General features: G+C 31.9%; 1 protein-coding gene across 3 annotated transcripts; it reads right to left on the bottom strand.

Annotated features, from left to right (window-relative positions):
* Positions 1–8336: 8336 nt before the first annotated feature.
* On the bottom strand, positions 8337–16829 carry SEX4 (dual specificity protein phosphatase (DsPTP1) family protein). 3 transcript variants are annotated; one of them, XM_068635400.2, is made up of 14 exons: positions 16520–16796; positions 16381–16444; positions 16237–16281; positions 15164–15266; positions 14558–14634; positions 14380–14456; positions 14194–14271; positions 12585–12717; positions 11372–11431; positions 10670–10726; positions 10319–10414; positions 9330–9389; positions 9076–9183; positions 8337–8602 (listed from the first exon to the last, which is right to left on the bottom strand). In XM_068635400.2, the coding sequence occupies exons 1-14, from the start codon at positions 16543–16545 to the stop codon at positions 8471–8473; spliced, it is 1116 nt and encodes a 371-aa protein (XP_068491501.1). In that variant the 5' UTR covers positions 16546–16796; the 3' UTR covers positions 8337–8470. The 3 variants fall into 3 exon arrangements, with proteins under 3 accessions (XP_068491501.1, XP_068491500.1, XP_090161273.1); XM_068635399.2 differs by having other exon boundaries at positions 16237–16444; XM_090305147.1 differs by lacking the exons at positions 14194–14271; positions 14380–14456; positions 14558–14634 and having other exon boundaries at positions 16520–16829.
* Between the last annotated feature and the right edge of the window lie 218 nt (positions 16830–17047).

Genomic DNA, 17047 nt, shown 5'->3' with positions numbered 1-17047 from the left:
TGATGATTTGAGAGAAAGGAGTGGTTTATATAGGAATGGTGGATGGAAGCTGATTGGTTGGGTTTAGCTTGCGCGGATCGATGACGTGGCAGGATGAGTTTTCATTTTGGAGGGAGATTTTTAAATCTCGCGTTTCGTGTTTTCGGGATGTGGCGGGGCTTGCGTGTTTGAGGGGTTAATTTTGAAATTTTATTTTATTTAAATTTAGATAATAGTGAAACAACCACCCTTTTAATTCAAAGTTATTATTGGATTTAGATATTATAAAAATATATGAAGAGACAAGTAATAAAAAGTATAAAGTAAAAAAAAAATACTATTTCTTAGAAAATATTATGTCTTTTACTTCTTAATTTCACCTAATTATAATCTGTTATTTAGGCTGGGTTTGTTTACTTATGTAAATCAATTTAAAGATTAGATGTAAAAGAAGTTATTGCTTAAAAGTTTAATTTTGGAATTATTTAATAAAATTTGTATCATCAGAACTAGCGCATATAGATGCATTGTATTCATATTTTTATTATATTAAAATAATATAATTTTAAAATATATAATTTATTATTAATTAAAAATATGATAATAATATAATTTAAATGTATAATTTTGTAGGAATATTATTGGAAACATTATGCGATAGGTATTTTTTTAAAATATTTTTTTAATTATTTTAAAATAAATAAATTATTTATTAATTAAAAAAATTATTCCACTAAAATATTATTCTCTTTATATAATAACTAGCGAAAATGCCAAGTGAATAATTTTAGTAAATTAAAATATACATATATATATAATTTATAATAAAATTTATTTTATGAATATTAATTAAAAATAAAATAAATATAATTTAAAAAATTATTTAATTTTGTAAAAATAGTATTACAATTTATATAATTATTATTTTCAAAAGATAATTTATTTATTTATTTTAATATAAAATAAAAGTTATTCAATTATTTATTACATTAAATAAATAATTATTTATTTATTTATTAAAGAGTAAAATTGTTCAATTAAAATATGATACTAAAATGGAAATTACCAAATTATATATTTTTATATATAATGCTATAAATATAGATAATACATTTTTTTATTAACAGATAATTCTTTTAATGAATCTCAAAGATACTTTGTTATTAAAAATATTTTTTATTTTATGTTCTTAGTTTTCTTCGGCATTATTTCCATCAAATCATAAGTGTGAACAAAAGATTAGATATTAATGTGACAAACATATAATATGAGTCTTAAATGATGGTTTTGATATTTTGCATTTTTTTCTTCCAAGATAATTATTTATTTTGTTACAAGGAAAATATTCTTAAATGATAATTGTGTATTTCATATTTATTTTTATATCTACGGATATGTCTATTTATATTGCAAAATTTTGTTGTTACATTATGATTTAATTAAAAAACATAATTAAAAAAAAATTAGGTGATTTTTTTCTAGATTTTAAACTTTAAAAAAATCCAAATAATAAATTTCTTCATATTTATTCATTTTTCTTTTCCTTAAATAAAAAAAATGGTTAAAATTATTTATTCATTTATCAACAATAATTGGTTGTGAAAAAATAAAATGAGTCATTAGTTTCTTCTAAATTGTGATAATAATAAAGATTTTCAAAATTTGCATTGTGTGATATTTTAAATGAACATGAAATAATTTGTTTCTTTAAAGTTTGGCTAATTTTGTGAAGGTTAAACAATATTAGTTATAAATGTTCTTTATTATTTATTGTGATAAAATTTAAATAACATTAAATACATGTGCACAAGATAAATATGAATGTTTTATATACCGATGAACCATACAACAAACCACATATCTAAAACATAATTTCTTAGTTTATTATTATTATATATATATATATATATATATATTTTGTTCTTGTTGGGTAACGTTCTCGCCGAGTTGTCGATTAAGAAAGTAACTTTGCTCTTCTTTTTATCTTGAACTCGTTTCACTCTTTCCTCCTTTTTGAACTCTCTTTTCTCCTTTTACTCTCGAACTCTCCTTCTCTCCTTTTTCCAAAAAATGTTGTCCTCTTCTCTAGTTACTCGCCCCCTCTTATCCTTGTTACTCCCTTCTTGTTAGGTGTTTCATTACCCTTATCTCCACGTCTCTTCCTCCACTTTCTCCACCTTCCCTCTCTTATCACTCATGTTCTCCCATTTCTCCCCCTTAATTGTCCATGTTCTTTCGAAGGTCATACTCACTTTCGTCCTCAGGATTTTATCCACATCACTATATGAATTATTATTTCTATGTTTATCCACGCCTGAATATGAAGTTTAGTTGACCAACTATAAGGTTGGGTGGGTTCCATTCTGTCAACAACCAATCCAACGACTTATCCGAACAGTACACGTCCCCCAACCTCTAGCCGAATCGTGCTAGGCGAAGAGGCTTACGTGTTTGAGACTAGACGACTTGTTTATTTCGTATGTTGCGAGGCAATTACATTCAATTTTTCATGTTAGATTCAAGTTTCTGACCATGCTTCTTTTGTGCAATTCGTAATCATATATATCCCTCGTCGGCTTCTGAGGCTATTTTCATAGCATTTCCAAGCAACTTTCTGGTCTACCTTCATGGTAATCACCTCCCCTTCTAGCGAGGGTAGTTTCAGTTTTAGATGTGAAGTGGACACCACCACCCCTAGCTTGTTTAACGATGGTCGGCCAAGGAGAAAAATGTAGCATGACGCAACATTGACAACTATGTACTTGATGGTTATAGTGCTTGTTGCGTCTCCATCCAAAAAGGTCATCCGCAATTTCAGATATCCCTATACCTCAAACTGGTCGATGTTAAAGTCGACGAGGCAACCATAAAAAGGTTGAAGTTGGTCAGGAGGAATCTGAAGGCCGAGGTAGGTATCCTAGAACATGACATCCGTCAAGCTTCCTTGTTCGATGAGCATTCGATGCACCTTCCGCCCCATTGTTGTGACCGAGAGCACGACAAGATCATTTTCATGAGGGTACACATCTTCTAAATTTGCAGGAATGAAACAAAGAGAAGGAACTAAAAGGGGTGACCGAGCTTACAGGGACAATACCTGATGGGTTGATACCAAAAGATGTGTTGTTCTTATTGAATAATGAGGTGAAGGTGGCAGAAACAATTGAGGTGATGGATCAAGGATGACTCATATAGAGCTATGGGTTCCTTATAGGTGCATGAAATGTGTGGAAAGTGATTGGTTGGGTCATATCACTTAGAGAAAGGTGAAGATCAAGATGTCTAACCTAGAGAGGCTAGACAAGGGAGTAGAAACTTGCAAAAATTTGGCAGCATTTACTCATATAAATTGATCTTACAAAACATGAGCCATGCACCTTATTATATAGGTGCAAGTGCCTTGGAGAACAAGGAGCAAGGGTAGGATGAGGAATACACGAAAGATGGGCAACTAGGGTATTGACTAAAGTAAATGCCACACCCTAGGAGCAAAGTTCTAGAAGATAGGTCAACTTCCTACCCAATGATAAAGAAACTAGCTCCCATGGCTTGGCCTTTACTTCTTGTGGCCCTCTTTGAACATATAAAGAAAAGTTTCTCTACCATCAGTAGTAGAGTCCCAATCTTCTTAAATCCTTTTTTCCATGGACCTAGTTGTTGGGCTTGAACTAGAGCCTGAGATTGGGCCTCTTCCATCAATACCAATCTTGAATATTGTTTCCGGGTTAATGAAGAAGTTCCTCCTCCTGAAAATCTGTCTGCTATCATATGTAGATCTCCCAGTACAGGGATTTCGTGATTGTGTTCCTGTGACTGACTCTTCCCCTTCTGGTTGACATCGAACCCCTTGAGATACTTCGTCAGAAAACCTTCGTTGACCAGCTTGGCGAGCTGGTATTTCAAGGTCATGCATCTTTCAGTATCATGGCCTCGAGCCTGATGGAATTCGCACCAAGCTTCCCTTTTTTGCTCCTAAAACTTGCTCGATATTTTGGGAGGAACTAAAGTTTCTTTATCACATCCTCTTTGCTCAAAAGAGATTTTATTGTCGTGTTGCATTGGGGTTTAGGCCGATCATAACTCACAGGATGGCTTCTCTCCATATTGCTTTTGGCTACGTATGAGACGTATTTCTGCTTTGGTCTTCTTCCAGTCGGTAATTCATCGTTCTTTGTTTTGTGGTTGTGCGAGCTATCCTTATATCTTCCCTATCTTTGTAGTTCGTTTACTCTCTTCCTTTTTATGGCCTCCTCCATCTCGATGTGAACTGCTGCTCTCTCGCGAATCTCTGTTAGTGATTCGACCCTATTCCAGATTAGTGAATCACTGAACCAACTTGCTCGACGGCCCTTCACGAACGCGTCTACTACCAATTCTTCATTCGAATTTCTCAAACATACAGAGACGACACAAAACCGGTTGAGATAGTCTTTGCAAGACTCCCCTTCTCTTTGTCGTACATCAAATAGGTTGGCAAGGCGAGGGGGTTCTATCTTGTTAATGAATTTTTTTTCTTTGAACATACTAGAAAATTCTTGGAACGATGTGATGCTGCCCTTAGGGAATCCACTGAACCATTGAAGGACGATCCCGATGAGCGCCCCTACAAATATTTTACAACAAACCACGTCAGATCCTCCTAAAATAATCATTTGGGTTCATAACGCTTTTAAGTGTCCCTCGGGGTCCTCCACCCCCGAGAAAAGTGTTAGTCTGGGAGTGATGAAGTGTGGTGGAACTGGCTTCTCCATAATGGCCTACGAGAAAGGCCTGGGATTATCTCGTGCCGAGATGTCAGTAGAACAGACTTGAGTGCCCCTTCGTACTTGCATGTGTACAACCCTCCATGGTTCATCATTTGTAGTCTGTAACTCCTCGTTCATCCGGACGGTGTCCTCCATCGCCTTCCTTGCACGGTCCGCCTCCTCTCGTAGTCTATCCTGCTTGGCCCGGGACTCCTCCTTGTCTACCCGAGCCTTTTCCCGCAGATGATCTTGCTCTTCCTGAAATTCTCGTGCTTGTTGCTTGACTTCTTCATTATCACGTTGTAATACTAACATTGTTTCCATGATTTGTTGGAGGGTGGGTGCGTTATTCTCCCCCCAAGCTTGCTGATGCGTGGTACCCATCTCCGTTAATAGACAATTCATAATCTCCTCTTTGTGATGGGTGGGACCAGTTTTATCGGCCCCACGGTGGATGCCAAATATTCTCGTCGGGTGACGTTCTCACCGAGCTATCGAAGAAAGCAACTTTGCTCTCCTTCTTATCCCGAACTCTCCTCACTTTTCCCTCCTTTTCGAACTCTCTTCTTTCCTTTTATTCTCGAACTCTCCTTCTCTCCTTTTCCAAAAAATGTTGTCCCTTTCTCTCTAGTTACTCACCCCTTTTTATCCTTGTTCCTCCTCTCCTGTTGGGTATTCCATTACCCTTATCTCCATGTCTCATTCTCCACTTTCTCCACCTTCCCTATCTTATCACTCATATTCTTCTCTTTTCTTTCCTTTAATTGTCCATGTTCTTTCAGAGATCATACTAACTTTTGCCGTCAGGATTTAATCCATGTCAGCATATGAATTATTAATTCTATCTTTATTCATGTCTGAATATGAAGTTTAGTTGACCAACTATAAAGTCATATGGTTCCATTTGGTCAACAATCGATGCAGTGACTTATCCAAATAACATAATTTAATATGAAACTAATATAAGAAGACACGTAATTCATTTAATAAAAAGTAAATCATACATGTTCATTTCCTACCAAATAATCTTACAAATAATTATAAATAATTATAAGAATAAATACTGTGTTGTATTTAAATATTTAAGACTAACATTTGTTATATCATTCATTATATATTTAGTTGTCAATGATTATTCAATTTCGAATTACTGAAAAACAATTGTCCATTTTTTATCACTTTATATTTTTATCTATATGATTCAAGTATTCAATAAAATTTGAATATTTTATTAACACATCTCATAATTCAATATCCACGTTAACTTGTATCAAGTTAAATTACTCATCTAGTAATCACCCCTCAAACAATCTTATCAATAATTTCATCTCATTCAGATGTTAAATATAGATTAAAAAAAATTGGATTCCCACACATTTTCAACCATAATTATATAAAAAAAAAACATTAGAATTACTCAATATCATATATAAAAGACTTTTGTAATTAAAGTTTTTCATGGACATCATTTTCTATTAGCTAAATATATCACTTATTTGATAGATTTTATTAATGGATAAACTTAACAGGTTTATGTTAACTTTTTTTTAATCAAAATTTAAGATTCATTTTACGAATTAAGTCTTCATTTATGAGATAACTTTTCTCTAATTTCTTAACTATAGTTTTTGATCTTTTATGTTTGAATGTTTAATTAAAGGTAACTAATTTTATTTGACTCACCAATTATTTATGATTGTGGCATGTTGTTCATCTTATGATTTCCTTTTTTGTTTTATATTTTAATTTTCTAATTCATCTCGCCTAAGTATTATTTGTTTCTTTTGTTTTTGTTTAAGTTTTAAACTTAAGCACAACATTAAAGTATGATTTTCACTGAGTATAAACTTTTAATTTATGTGTTTGAAATCAATTAATCAATTCAACTAGAAGTGGAATCAAATTAAGAATTAATTATGATTTGTTGTATTAGATATGATAGAAAAATTACTATATACCTTCCTTTTTACAATATATGTTCAACTAATTGAAATAGAAGAAAGTGTAAACAACAAATGGAACATGACCCAAACAACAAAATAGTTTGAATGAACATCATATATTATAAGCTCAAACCAAAACATTACTATTAACCTATGATTTATTAACGCAACTAGCAACGAAATTAAGAACATAATTATTGACAACAAAAATTAACTACTAATGGAATTAAAAACACACATCATGACAAAAATTAGAAATTGAAATGAAAATAGAGAAAAAAAATTAGATTTGTAACCAAATTCTAAATTAAACACCAAATTACTAATTCAGCTCAATTATTCATAATTTCCATGGATTTAAACCTTGTTATAGTAACCAAATAGTGAACTCATAGTCAAAGATTTTGTTTATAACCATTTCCAACATATCATTAAAAATTAGGATACACGAAAGAAAATAAGAAGATGAAAAAGACGTTACACTCGAAGATGATATTAAGTTGAGAATGATTTACCAACTTGAATTAACAATTTATCACAAAACAAAACTTTATTTATTTTTCTATAAAATGAATCTTAATATTTGACAAAAATCAATATAAGTTTATTTATAACAAGGACTAGGACTACTCTGTCTATTCACTAACAAGGCTCATTTGATAAGACATGTAATCAAATAATAAAAATGATGTCTCTAAGATACTCTAGTCACAAAAACATATAAAAATTAAAAAAGACCACGTAAAAATACTTTAAGAAAATAATTAAATTATAATTAATTTTAAAAACTAAAATAATTAATTATTATTGAATTAAACCAGAGATATTTTAAATATTAAAAAAATATTGTTATTTGAAATAGTTTTTAAATTAGTATCTAACCATTAATTATCAAAATCTTATTTATTAATATTTTAAATTAATTTTTAAAAGACCAATTTAGAACCTAAAATATTAGTAACTAAAATTGTGATAACTAATTTATATACCAATTTAGAAACTATTTTTTAATTTTTTATTAATAATAAAAACCATTTTAGATATTAATAATTTTTTAACCTCTAAAAGAGTATATAATCTAGTTAATACAGTAACTAATTATTTTTTATCTAATTTTAATTACTATTTAATAATATTTAATAATTTTTTTATAATGAAATATATAAAATTCATATTTTATTCTCAAGATTGTTTCTCTGATCTATGCACTCATCTTAGTCATAAACACAATATAATTATCAACACCATTATAAAAAACTGCAACATTATAAGACGATCATCATAAAAATGTGATTTGTTCCATCCTTGCACTCCATGTTACACCCTCAAAAGAAAAATCAACCTCATTCTCCCACAAATATTCCAATTAAAATTGTTTCACCCCCTTTCAATACGTCTTAATAACATAAAAATAACTAATTCCGACATATGCAAAGTAACCTTATTCATATCATTCACCATTAGGCAACCCCTACTATGGAACCTAATAATGATATTTAATGTACTTAAAAGTTTTATCTAATTTACAACTTTTGACATCTATGTGGCTATAAATGTAAAACTCATCTTATGAAGTGACATTCTACTTCATGGTACGTTGAAAATCATGGTTTATCCTAGGGTATCCTATTATTTAAATAATACTAGAGACTTCTGAATACTATGGAACTCGATAAACTAGTCAAGCCAGCTTTATTACTGAAGCAGAGATCTTATCAGAAGGTTTATATTCAACCTTTTATTAAATAACATGTATGCGTGCATATGGTACTTTACATATCAACAGATACGTGCATTGATGGGTCACAGATCCTCATCAGAACAAGCTTCAAGAAACTCCTTTATTCTCACTCGTTCCTCCGTTGTAAGATCAGGATCATCAGAAGAGAATCTCTCCCGAAGGGAAACACGATCACTGCTGCTATTATCACGGACCTGTTAGAAGAGGATGAAATATGAGAAATCAATAACAGACAAATAGAATGTGCACAAACTAATAATTTAGAGTCAGATGGTGAAATATGATGTGATGGGCTAAAATACGAGATAAAAAAGAGGGTTAAAAAAGTTTTTGGTTCCTCCAATATTCTTTATAGCCAACATTTAATAAATATGTTAACTTGGTTGTGATATTAACTCTATTGTTTTTAAATTATGTTAAAATGTGATCATTCTAGTAAGATTGAAACTTTTTTTAAGGTATCAATGTCAATAACGATCAATTTTTAACTCTAAAAAAATATCATGGTTGTGAACCAGAAATGTTGTGGTACATTTGTGTTCTTTTTATCTTTGAGCTGATTATCAGTACTGATTATAGCTTCTAGCAATTTCCTAGGATTCGAAGGAGTAAGTTACCAATCACAAAATTTATTTTCTGAGCTATTTAGTTGAAGTTTATAACTTACTTGAATGAAATTGTTGACATGGCCATCTTTGTTGGGAGAGGTTACAAGCTCATCTTTATTGCATGTCCATTCCCCATCAACAATGTACTTGTACTCATAGCGTCCTTCCTGGTAAATAAGACGATAAACTTGTTTCTCATCAATCTATTGCTAACATCACAGCTGCTGAGTCGATAAGTTATTGAGCGTTCAATGTTAAGACCAAGCTTTAAACAGACAAGTAATAGCAGCCCAATTTTAACAATTTCACTTACAGGTAATTCCCTCTCGAGGTACCACAAGCCCGATTTGTCATCAAAATTTAGGGGTACTCTCTGAAAAGAGATCAAGATTAAGTAAAGATTTTGCATGAATTCGTATAAACAAGGCATATGTTCAAAACATAGGTCAAACGATGTAATTCAGATAATTTTAAATATAAAAAGTCTTCGAATCTGACATGGGATGGGGACTTCATATCATGCGTTGAGAACATCATTTTGGCAAGATGTCAGAAGTGGTTTAGTTTAACTTTGAACTTCCCAGGACCAAACATCCAATTTCTACTGATATATTATTTTTCTCCTATTTTGTCTGAATTCATGATAGCAGCAGCGGTGAGAATTGGTAACAGCTATTAGTTACTCCGAGTTGAATAAAATGTGTCATCTACTTAATAAACAATAGATACTTTAAAATGTTTTTTAAACTAGGAAATGGGAGCTAAACAAGCTAGATGAAGACACAGGATTTACAGATGAGATCATAAGTGACAATGGAAGAAAAGGAAAGAAATATGACAATTGAAGATGCAAAATTGGCCAAGCATATACATTATAATAAAGACTTCCATTATCAAATTATTTCTCATCTAAACAGTTTGAATATATCTAAGAATGTAATGGTAAACCCTTCTCAAATATTTTGACACAGAAACATCATCAGCCACCTCTAAGTAAAATTATCAAAAGGACTCTAAATCACAGTTGCCTTAAGAGGAACTACAACCAAGAGTACACACAATATTAGTAAGATAGTCTTTAAGGTAATGAATTATGAATACACAACATAAAAGTCCCAACAGGAAAAAGAAAATTCATACATGTGAACATGTTTCACAACAAAATGATAAATGGCTATAACCGAAGCAGTTAAGGATGATGGTGCATATAATAATATCTCCATGTAACTTAATGCCGTTACACGTACTATAATAGAGGAACTAATATTCTTAAATCTGAACAAAACGAGACTCAATCATCACCTGCCCCCATCCAATATCAAGTCCGGAAATTTCCACCCTAGAGCAATTGCTGTCTTCCCATGACAGAGTGACAGGTTTCTTACTGAGGCCTGTAAGCTGAGTACCACAAATAAATAATGTTCAAAGGTGACTTTTAAAAAAAAAATGAGAGGGAAACAATAAAAAGATAAAAAAATGAAGAACAGTTTCAATCAAATTCTCATCTTGAAACATCTAAATTAATTATGTCAGTTTTTATAGAGAAAAGACTTATCAGCAAGATCACACCAGTATTAATACAATTATACAACATAAAAAAGATCCCATTCAAAGTTTAAATCACAATATATATAGAAAAATAAATTGACTCACAATGTCAGCTGTCGCACTTTTAATGGCATCTAGTTTCGGAAAGCACTCCCTTTTGCTCTACAAGACAAAAGAATAAAAAGAAGGGCACAAGAAAACTTGACCAAATTCCAATTTCATTTCTCTCTTTATACCAAATGCATCTAAAATTGGTTCAGAACAATTATAAACCTCAAATTATCAAATATGAAACTGCTAGAATGAAAATTCTGACATGCAGAAAAAGAAAATGATGATATTAAATTAATTTCTTTAGGTATACATCAGTTAGAGAATATGACACATTTTTTAGTAAAAGAACTCAGGAAAATAAATTAAATAAGAGTGCTTGTAAACTAGATGTAAGAAAATAAATCTGTCAGTAAGTAAACTGCCCAGTTCCATAATTCACAGATACCTAAGTTTAGAAACTGGTGATTCAACTGTAACTATTGAAGAATCGGTAATTGCTACACAATCGGTAATTGCTACTCAAGAGTTACTTGTGAGTCAAGGAAATTAGTGGAACAAACTCACTAATAGGTTTACCAAGCCTAAAAAGGAACTTTGTCAAAGTCATTGAGAAGAAAATAAAAATGGAAAAATTATTTTGTTTAATCCAGGCAATACGGGGTACTGAAAAACATGCTGCATATTATCTACCAAGAATCCTCGTGCCCTTAAAATGTGAAACAATAAAAAGGGAAGTATTGAGCATAGAGTTACCTGAAGTAGTGTATGAGCCTCCTTAAATGTATAACCCAGAACCCAAAACATGTAGGCCGTCTGAGCCAAAACAAATTATTAGTAAATAATCTTACACACACACACACACACCAATGTGGCAGAATTATAAAAAAAATATAAATCATTAAACACGAGATGCCAAAATATTTGAGAAAAAGAAAATCAGACACCACTAACTTTTTCATCTCTATCTTCGTCATAGATTTAAATGATTAGGAGTCCACAAAGGTCATAATTTATGTTGACGTCTCTACTGAGAAAATAAAGGATTTTTTTTTCTACCCTTTCTTAATAAAAACAATGGCATCTTCAATAAACATCTACAGATGAAATTAGGAGTGAATGTAACCAGATGGCACAGGTCCAGACTACATCAAGACAAACGATTCTAATAGCCCAAGGCACAAACAGTGGACAATAAAAAGGGTCGGCCAATGCATAAGGCTCCCACTCTCCCACTATTGAGAAACCTTGGGGAGTGGGGAGGGTCAGATGCACATAGCCTTAATCATGAGAAGAGTTTGTTTCTGTAACTATAACCTGTGACTTCCTAATCACAAGCCAAAATTCTTACTATTGTTTGTTTAGGCAAATTTCTCTATAAGAAATAGGAAGGAAAAAAAGAAATAAGTCTCTCTATAAGGTCAATTAACTTATTCACAGTTAAATATAAGAATTTAGAGAAGCACGAGAGTATCTACAAATTAGCTTACGGAAAAACTCATTTAATTTTTTTTTCTTAGAAGTGCTTATGGAAAAACTTGTCCAAATAAACCTTTCTAAGCACTGCTTAGACTCCAATCCCCTATGTGCCAAAACTGTGACAACTTCACTCACCAATTTCGGTCAGTCCTTTGCAGGTAGTCCTTTCCAAGGCATTGACAGCCAACTTTGATGGGCTGCAACAGGGCGAGCTAGGGGTTTTCTCAATTATGGGGGTGTTCAACAACATCGTCATTGAAAATGATTTATAGGTGTTTCTTTTGTATCAATATATTTAAGTTAAAACCTTTTGAAACCATTCAGTATGTGAGAGGTTACTGGATACATTCAACACCTGCTCTTTCTGTATTTAACTTCTTAAACAGGAAATTATTTCCTTTATGCCATACACAGAACTAACCAAAACACTGTTTCAGGTTAAATATTCTAAGAGTAACAAGTATCACATAAATGAAATCAAGGGACATACTGCAACAGCAGGAGCTCTTCCAAGTCCAGCAGTGCAATGAATATATGTTACACCTCCGTTGGAATTTACTGCCTTATATAATTTGCTAACTACAGCTGGAAGCTGCATCCGTAGATCAAATGCATCAAAGTCCCTGTTACATCCATGTTAGATCATCACACAATGTGAAGAAGAACATGAAAGACAGGCAACAAAATGTAAAATGCAGAATACATCACTGTTTAGTTACAAATGCCATGTTTACTAAAATACCCATATATACTAGGAGATTATAAATTATTATATGAAGGTGTCATCACCAACTAGTGTTACACAAAACACACACAAAGAACTGACCTAACTACTTCAGTTTTTGGCTCGCTCACAACCAAATACCTAAATCTTCAAAATCCCCTTTTGGCAACAATTTATAAAACATATCTCAGATTTTTTTTCTAGAAGATTTTAGGGGGATGGGGGAGGTTATGAAAACATATATCTAGTATCTGTTTGAGCAAGGGAAAAAAGGAAATGTAGAATTTTCATGTGATAGGATATTCAAAAAAAACGTATCATAAAAGTGCATCAGTATTTGTAGGTTTATATTATCAAACAAAATTTTGTCCATATTTGAGTGCATATTTACACATCCAGAGTTAGGATAAGTATAACTACTTGCTAACAAACTGACTGAAGACCTGGATAGAAAACCAGGATCTTATTCCCAACCAAGTTCCACACATCATTGCCTCACTCAGAAAAAAACATGTGGCATACCACTACCATATTTGAGGTTTTCTGCCAAAGTAGTTGCCTTCTACTACCATAAAACAAGTAGAATACGACTTAAACCCTAACTAAAGATATAGAACAGTACATAATTGTGAGAAAGTTACTATGTGTGACACACACATAGGGTCTATCTTGTGAGGAAGTCATTTTTATACGAAAACGAGAAAAGAAAATCTAGATCATACAATAAAACACAAATGATCGATATTTGAACACAATCACTTTAAAAAATTCCATGACTTTTACATCTTAATCTTTTTCATTCGTGATAAGATCTAGAGGTAATGAATAAAATCATTCCTCTCATTCTCATAAAAATAAACTTGTAAATGATTTTTTTATATATCCATGATTTGTAAGAAAAAAATATAATTAGAAAAGAAATAAAAAGTAACAATTTTGTGCAGGATTTATTCTACCTATAGTTTTAAAGAATAATTTTGTAGGAAAAAAATTTCAAATTAATAATAATTCAGTTCAAAGTGGGTTTCCTCATGCACTTATTATTAAAATATCAACAAGATGTCTCACAATGTTTTGATTGTATATTAGAATATTTTAAATATCAGTACAATATATTGAAACTCAAGAGTAATATCATAGTTTATTTTCTTTGGCAAATGTCAATTGTTAATATGTTAGTGTTTTTGTTAGTGTGGGGATTTGAACCCACGATTTATCCCACCCTCCCTTCTACTTTTACCACCAGGTCAACCTTTTATCTTGCAATTCAATATCATAGTATTCAAAGCATCCTTTGTTTGTTTTTATTCCTGCCAGTTTAAAAACATAATTATTTCTGACAGTTATGATATAAATATTTCATGACATAACTAACCTTATCTCAGCACGCAAGTGTTGAACATCATGTGTCTTGGCATATTCTCCTATGGCCTTAATATCAACTCCAAAATATCCAAGCAGTTGTAAGGAAACACAATTGTTCATTTGCTAGACTAAATAGTTGTTGGTCTTTGTCTAAAATGCAGAAAGTGCATCTAATTAAACAAATTGATTAGGATACTCAAGGTCCGAATCTTGTTGTAAGCAAAATATAGTTTTCACTCCAATTCTACGCAACTTCTCAACATCGTCAGGAGTCTGGCAATTTGAAAAAGATAATAATAATAATAATAGAAGTCAGAGGACCAAACAAAATTTGACATAATTGGCTCAGGTATCCATAATTGAAACAAAAATACCTGTGGGCATGATCCCACAATTAAGTCTGGACGGATGAAGTTATAGTTCATTCCTAACTCATGCTTATAAGACAAAACTGAGTAGCATTTGTTAGAAAGGTTAACAACATGAATTATTCAAAGAAAAAAATGATAGAATGGGCAAATGAGTGCTCCTATAGTTAATCCAAACTATTACCTGAATATGAATATTACAAAACCTAAGAATGTTAGAATTGGTTGCAGTAAACATAATGGAGGTTTATCACCATAATTTGAAATATTTCAACACAGCTTTCTGAAAAAGAAATTACAATTGAACAGGGAGCTTCAAGTTCAAGATACTCTCAGTTTCCCCCAAATTGTATTCCATGTCTTTTACTAATCAGTAACCACAAAGTAGGAAAAGACCAACAAATGTGAGAAAAGTAGATCAAATGGAAGATATTCTGATTCAAAGGGGCAAACAAACACTGAAGAAAACTTAGGAGAAGCAATTAAAACAAGACCTTGGTCTATACTGAAATTTAGGTTTTTGTTAGGGCCTAAATGATGTTTAGCCAAGTCTATCTAGCAGGATAAGACTGCATCATTGTTGAACTAGAAGAACAAAAATAGTAAACATACCAACACCCATGGCTTCTGTCATGTTATGAGAATATGTCTCAGACTTCTCCTCTTCCTTGTTCGCACTACTTTTGTCTGCACTTGGTACAGAACCTGAAGCAGCCTGCAAAAGAAAATGTCAATCAAGTTCTCTATAAAACAAAGGAAATATGAAGCAGAAATGACATGAATAGCAGATAAGTCCACTTAAACAGACAAGCCTAAATGATGATGAATATTTCACAGGGCACGGCATATAAATAACAAACGGTGTTCATCTTTTTAGGATTTTATAGTTACTTCTACAGCAATATCTCCTTGTTTTCTTTTCATTTAAATTTGCTCGCGGGCACACACCAAAATGACAAATCTTACAACTTTCAAATGACAACACCATCATCAATTCTGGTAGATTCCAGAATATGCCGTGAACATGCCACGGTTTCCACGCCTTCAAATGTTGTCTAATTATTCCATTACATAAGCTCAGAGTGTAATCCTCACAAAAACTGAATCAGCTTCAACACCATGAATGGTATTGAGCAACCAAAATCCAACAATATTATCTTATTTAATGGACGTTGACAAAATGCGATATTATTCCAAGTCTTAGCATTTAGGTTGGAACAAATTCAATCCTACATAACCGACTTATGATATGAGTATAACTTCTCACATACATAGTTCAATCAGGTCTTATCACTGGTTGCACAAAAGGGACTTAAGATTATTTAGACAAACTTCTTCATGAGGATTTCCAAAAGATTAAAATTAACTTGTGCATAGGCTAAAAAGTAAGACTTTAGAAAAGTTATAACAGCTTCTACAAATTATACATAAACTAATTCAAAAAAATCATTTCACTTTTTCTTGTAAAAGTTGTTAGGAAGAAGTTTGTCAAAACATGATCAGATGATAGCTTCCCACTTGTATACTTGAATAGGACATATCACTAGTTGACGCGAAATTTCCAACACTAAGATCTTTAAATAGATTGAACTTGAAAAGACTACAAAACCAATATCATAGCACTAGCAAAACACCATTAATATTAAAAAGAAACTAAAGGAAGGAAAAACAAAGAGTGTAGCTACCTTGAGCGCCATACTTCGATTATGATGAGAATTAGTGACGATTCGCTGTATCGAGCGTTGAAAAAAAAAGAGAAGGTGTGAGAGAGAAAGAGAAATATAATTGTAGAGAAGTACTAACGAAATAAAAGGGAAAATGGAGTGTACCAGGGACAGGGGAAGGTTGTTGCGGTGGCGCGTGGCAACCGTTTCGAAGGGTAAAAGAGAGAATCTGAAAATTGAGGAATCTGATTCTTTGGATGTGGATAAGAATAGGAAGAATTGAAAAGGAGAAGGATAAACGAACCGAGAAAGATTGTGAAGACAGTTCATGATTTTTGTCTGAGTTCAGTGGCGCACTGCAACACTGCACTGGGTTTTGTTTGGATTTGATATCGATGTAGTTAATTTCTTCTTCTCAAATCTATTCTTTGTTGTGAGGGAAAAAAATCAAATAAAAAACCAGCAAGAAAAAAGACAAGATCCTTTCTCACTTTTCCTCTCCTCGCATTATTATCTTGTTGAATCACGAGAAGTATCTTAAACTCAGCCAAAAATATCTTTCTTTCTAAAAATTCACATTCATCAAAATTTATAAATTTTCGTAAAATTCAACCACTGCTACAAAACGTGTACCCAAAAGTTATTCTTTTCACTAACAAGAAATTGTTATTTTAAACAAACACGGTTTTTCTTCTTCTTCTCTTTACACATCTGTTTTTACTTTAACTTTTTAAGAGATATTTTCTTACAAACTATTTTTGTTATGCACGTACATCTCATGTAATCAAAACAAGTTCCACGTAAATAATAAATAATAAATAAACTATAATAT

This window comes from Phaseolus vulgaris, chromosome 7, assembly GCF_051622355.1.
Source record: "Phaseolus vulgaris cultivar YP4 chromosome 7, ASM5162235v1, whole genome shotgun sequence".
NCBI lineage: Eukaryota > Viridiplantae > Streptophyta > Magnoliopsida > Fabales > Fabaceae > Phaseolus > Phaseolus vulgaris.
This window is presented reverse-complemented; position numbering and strand designations above follow the sequence as displayed.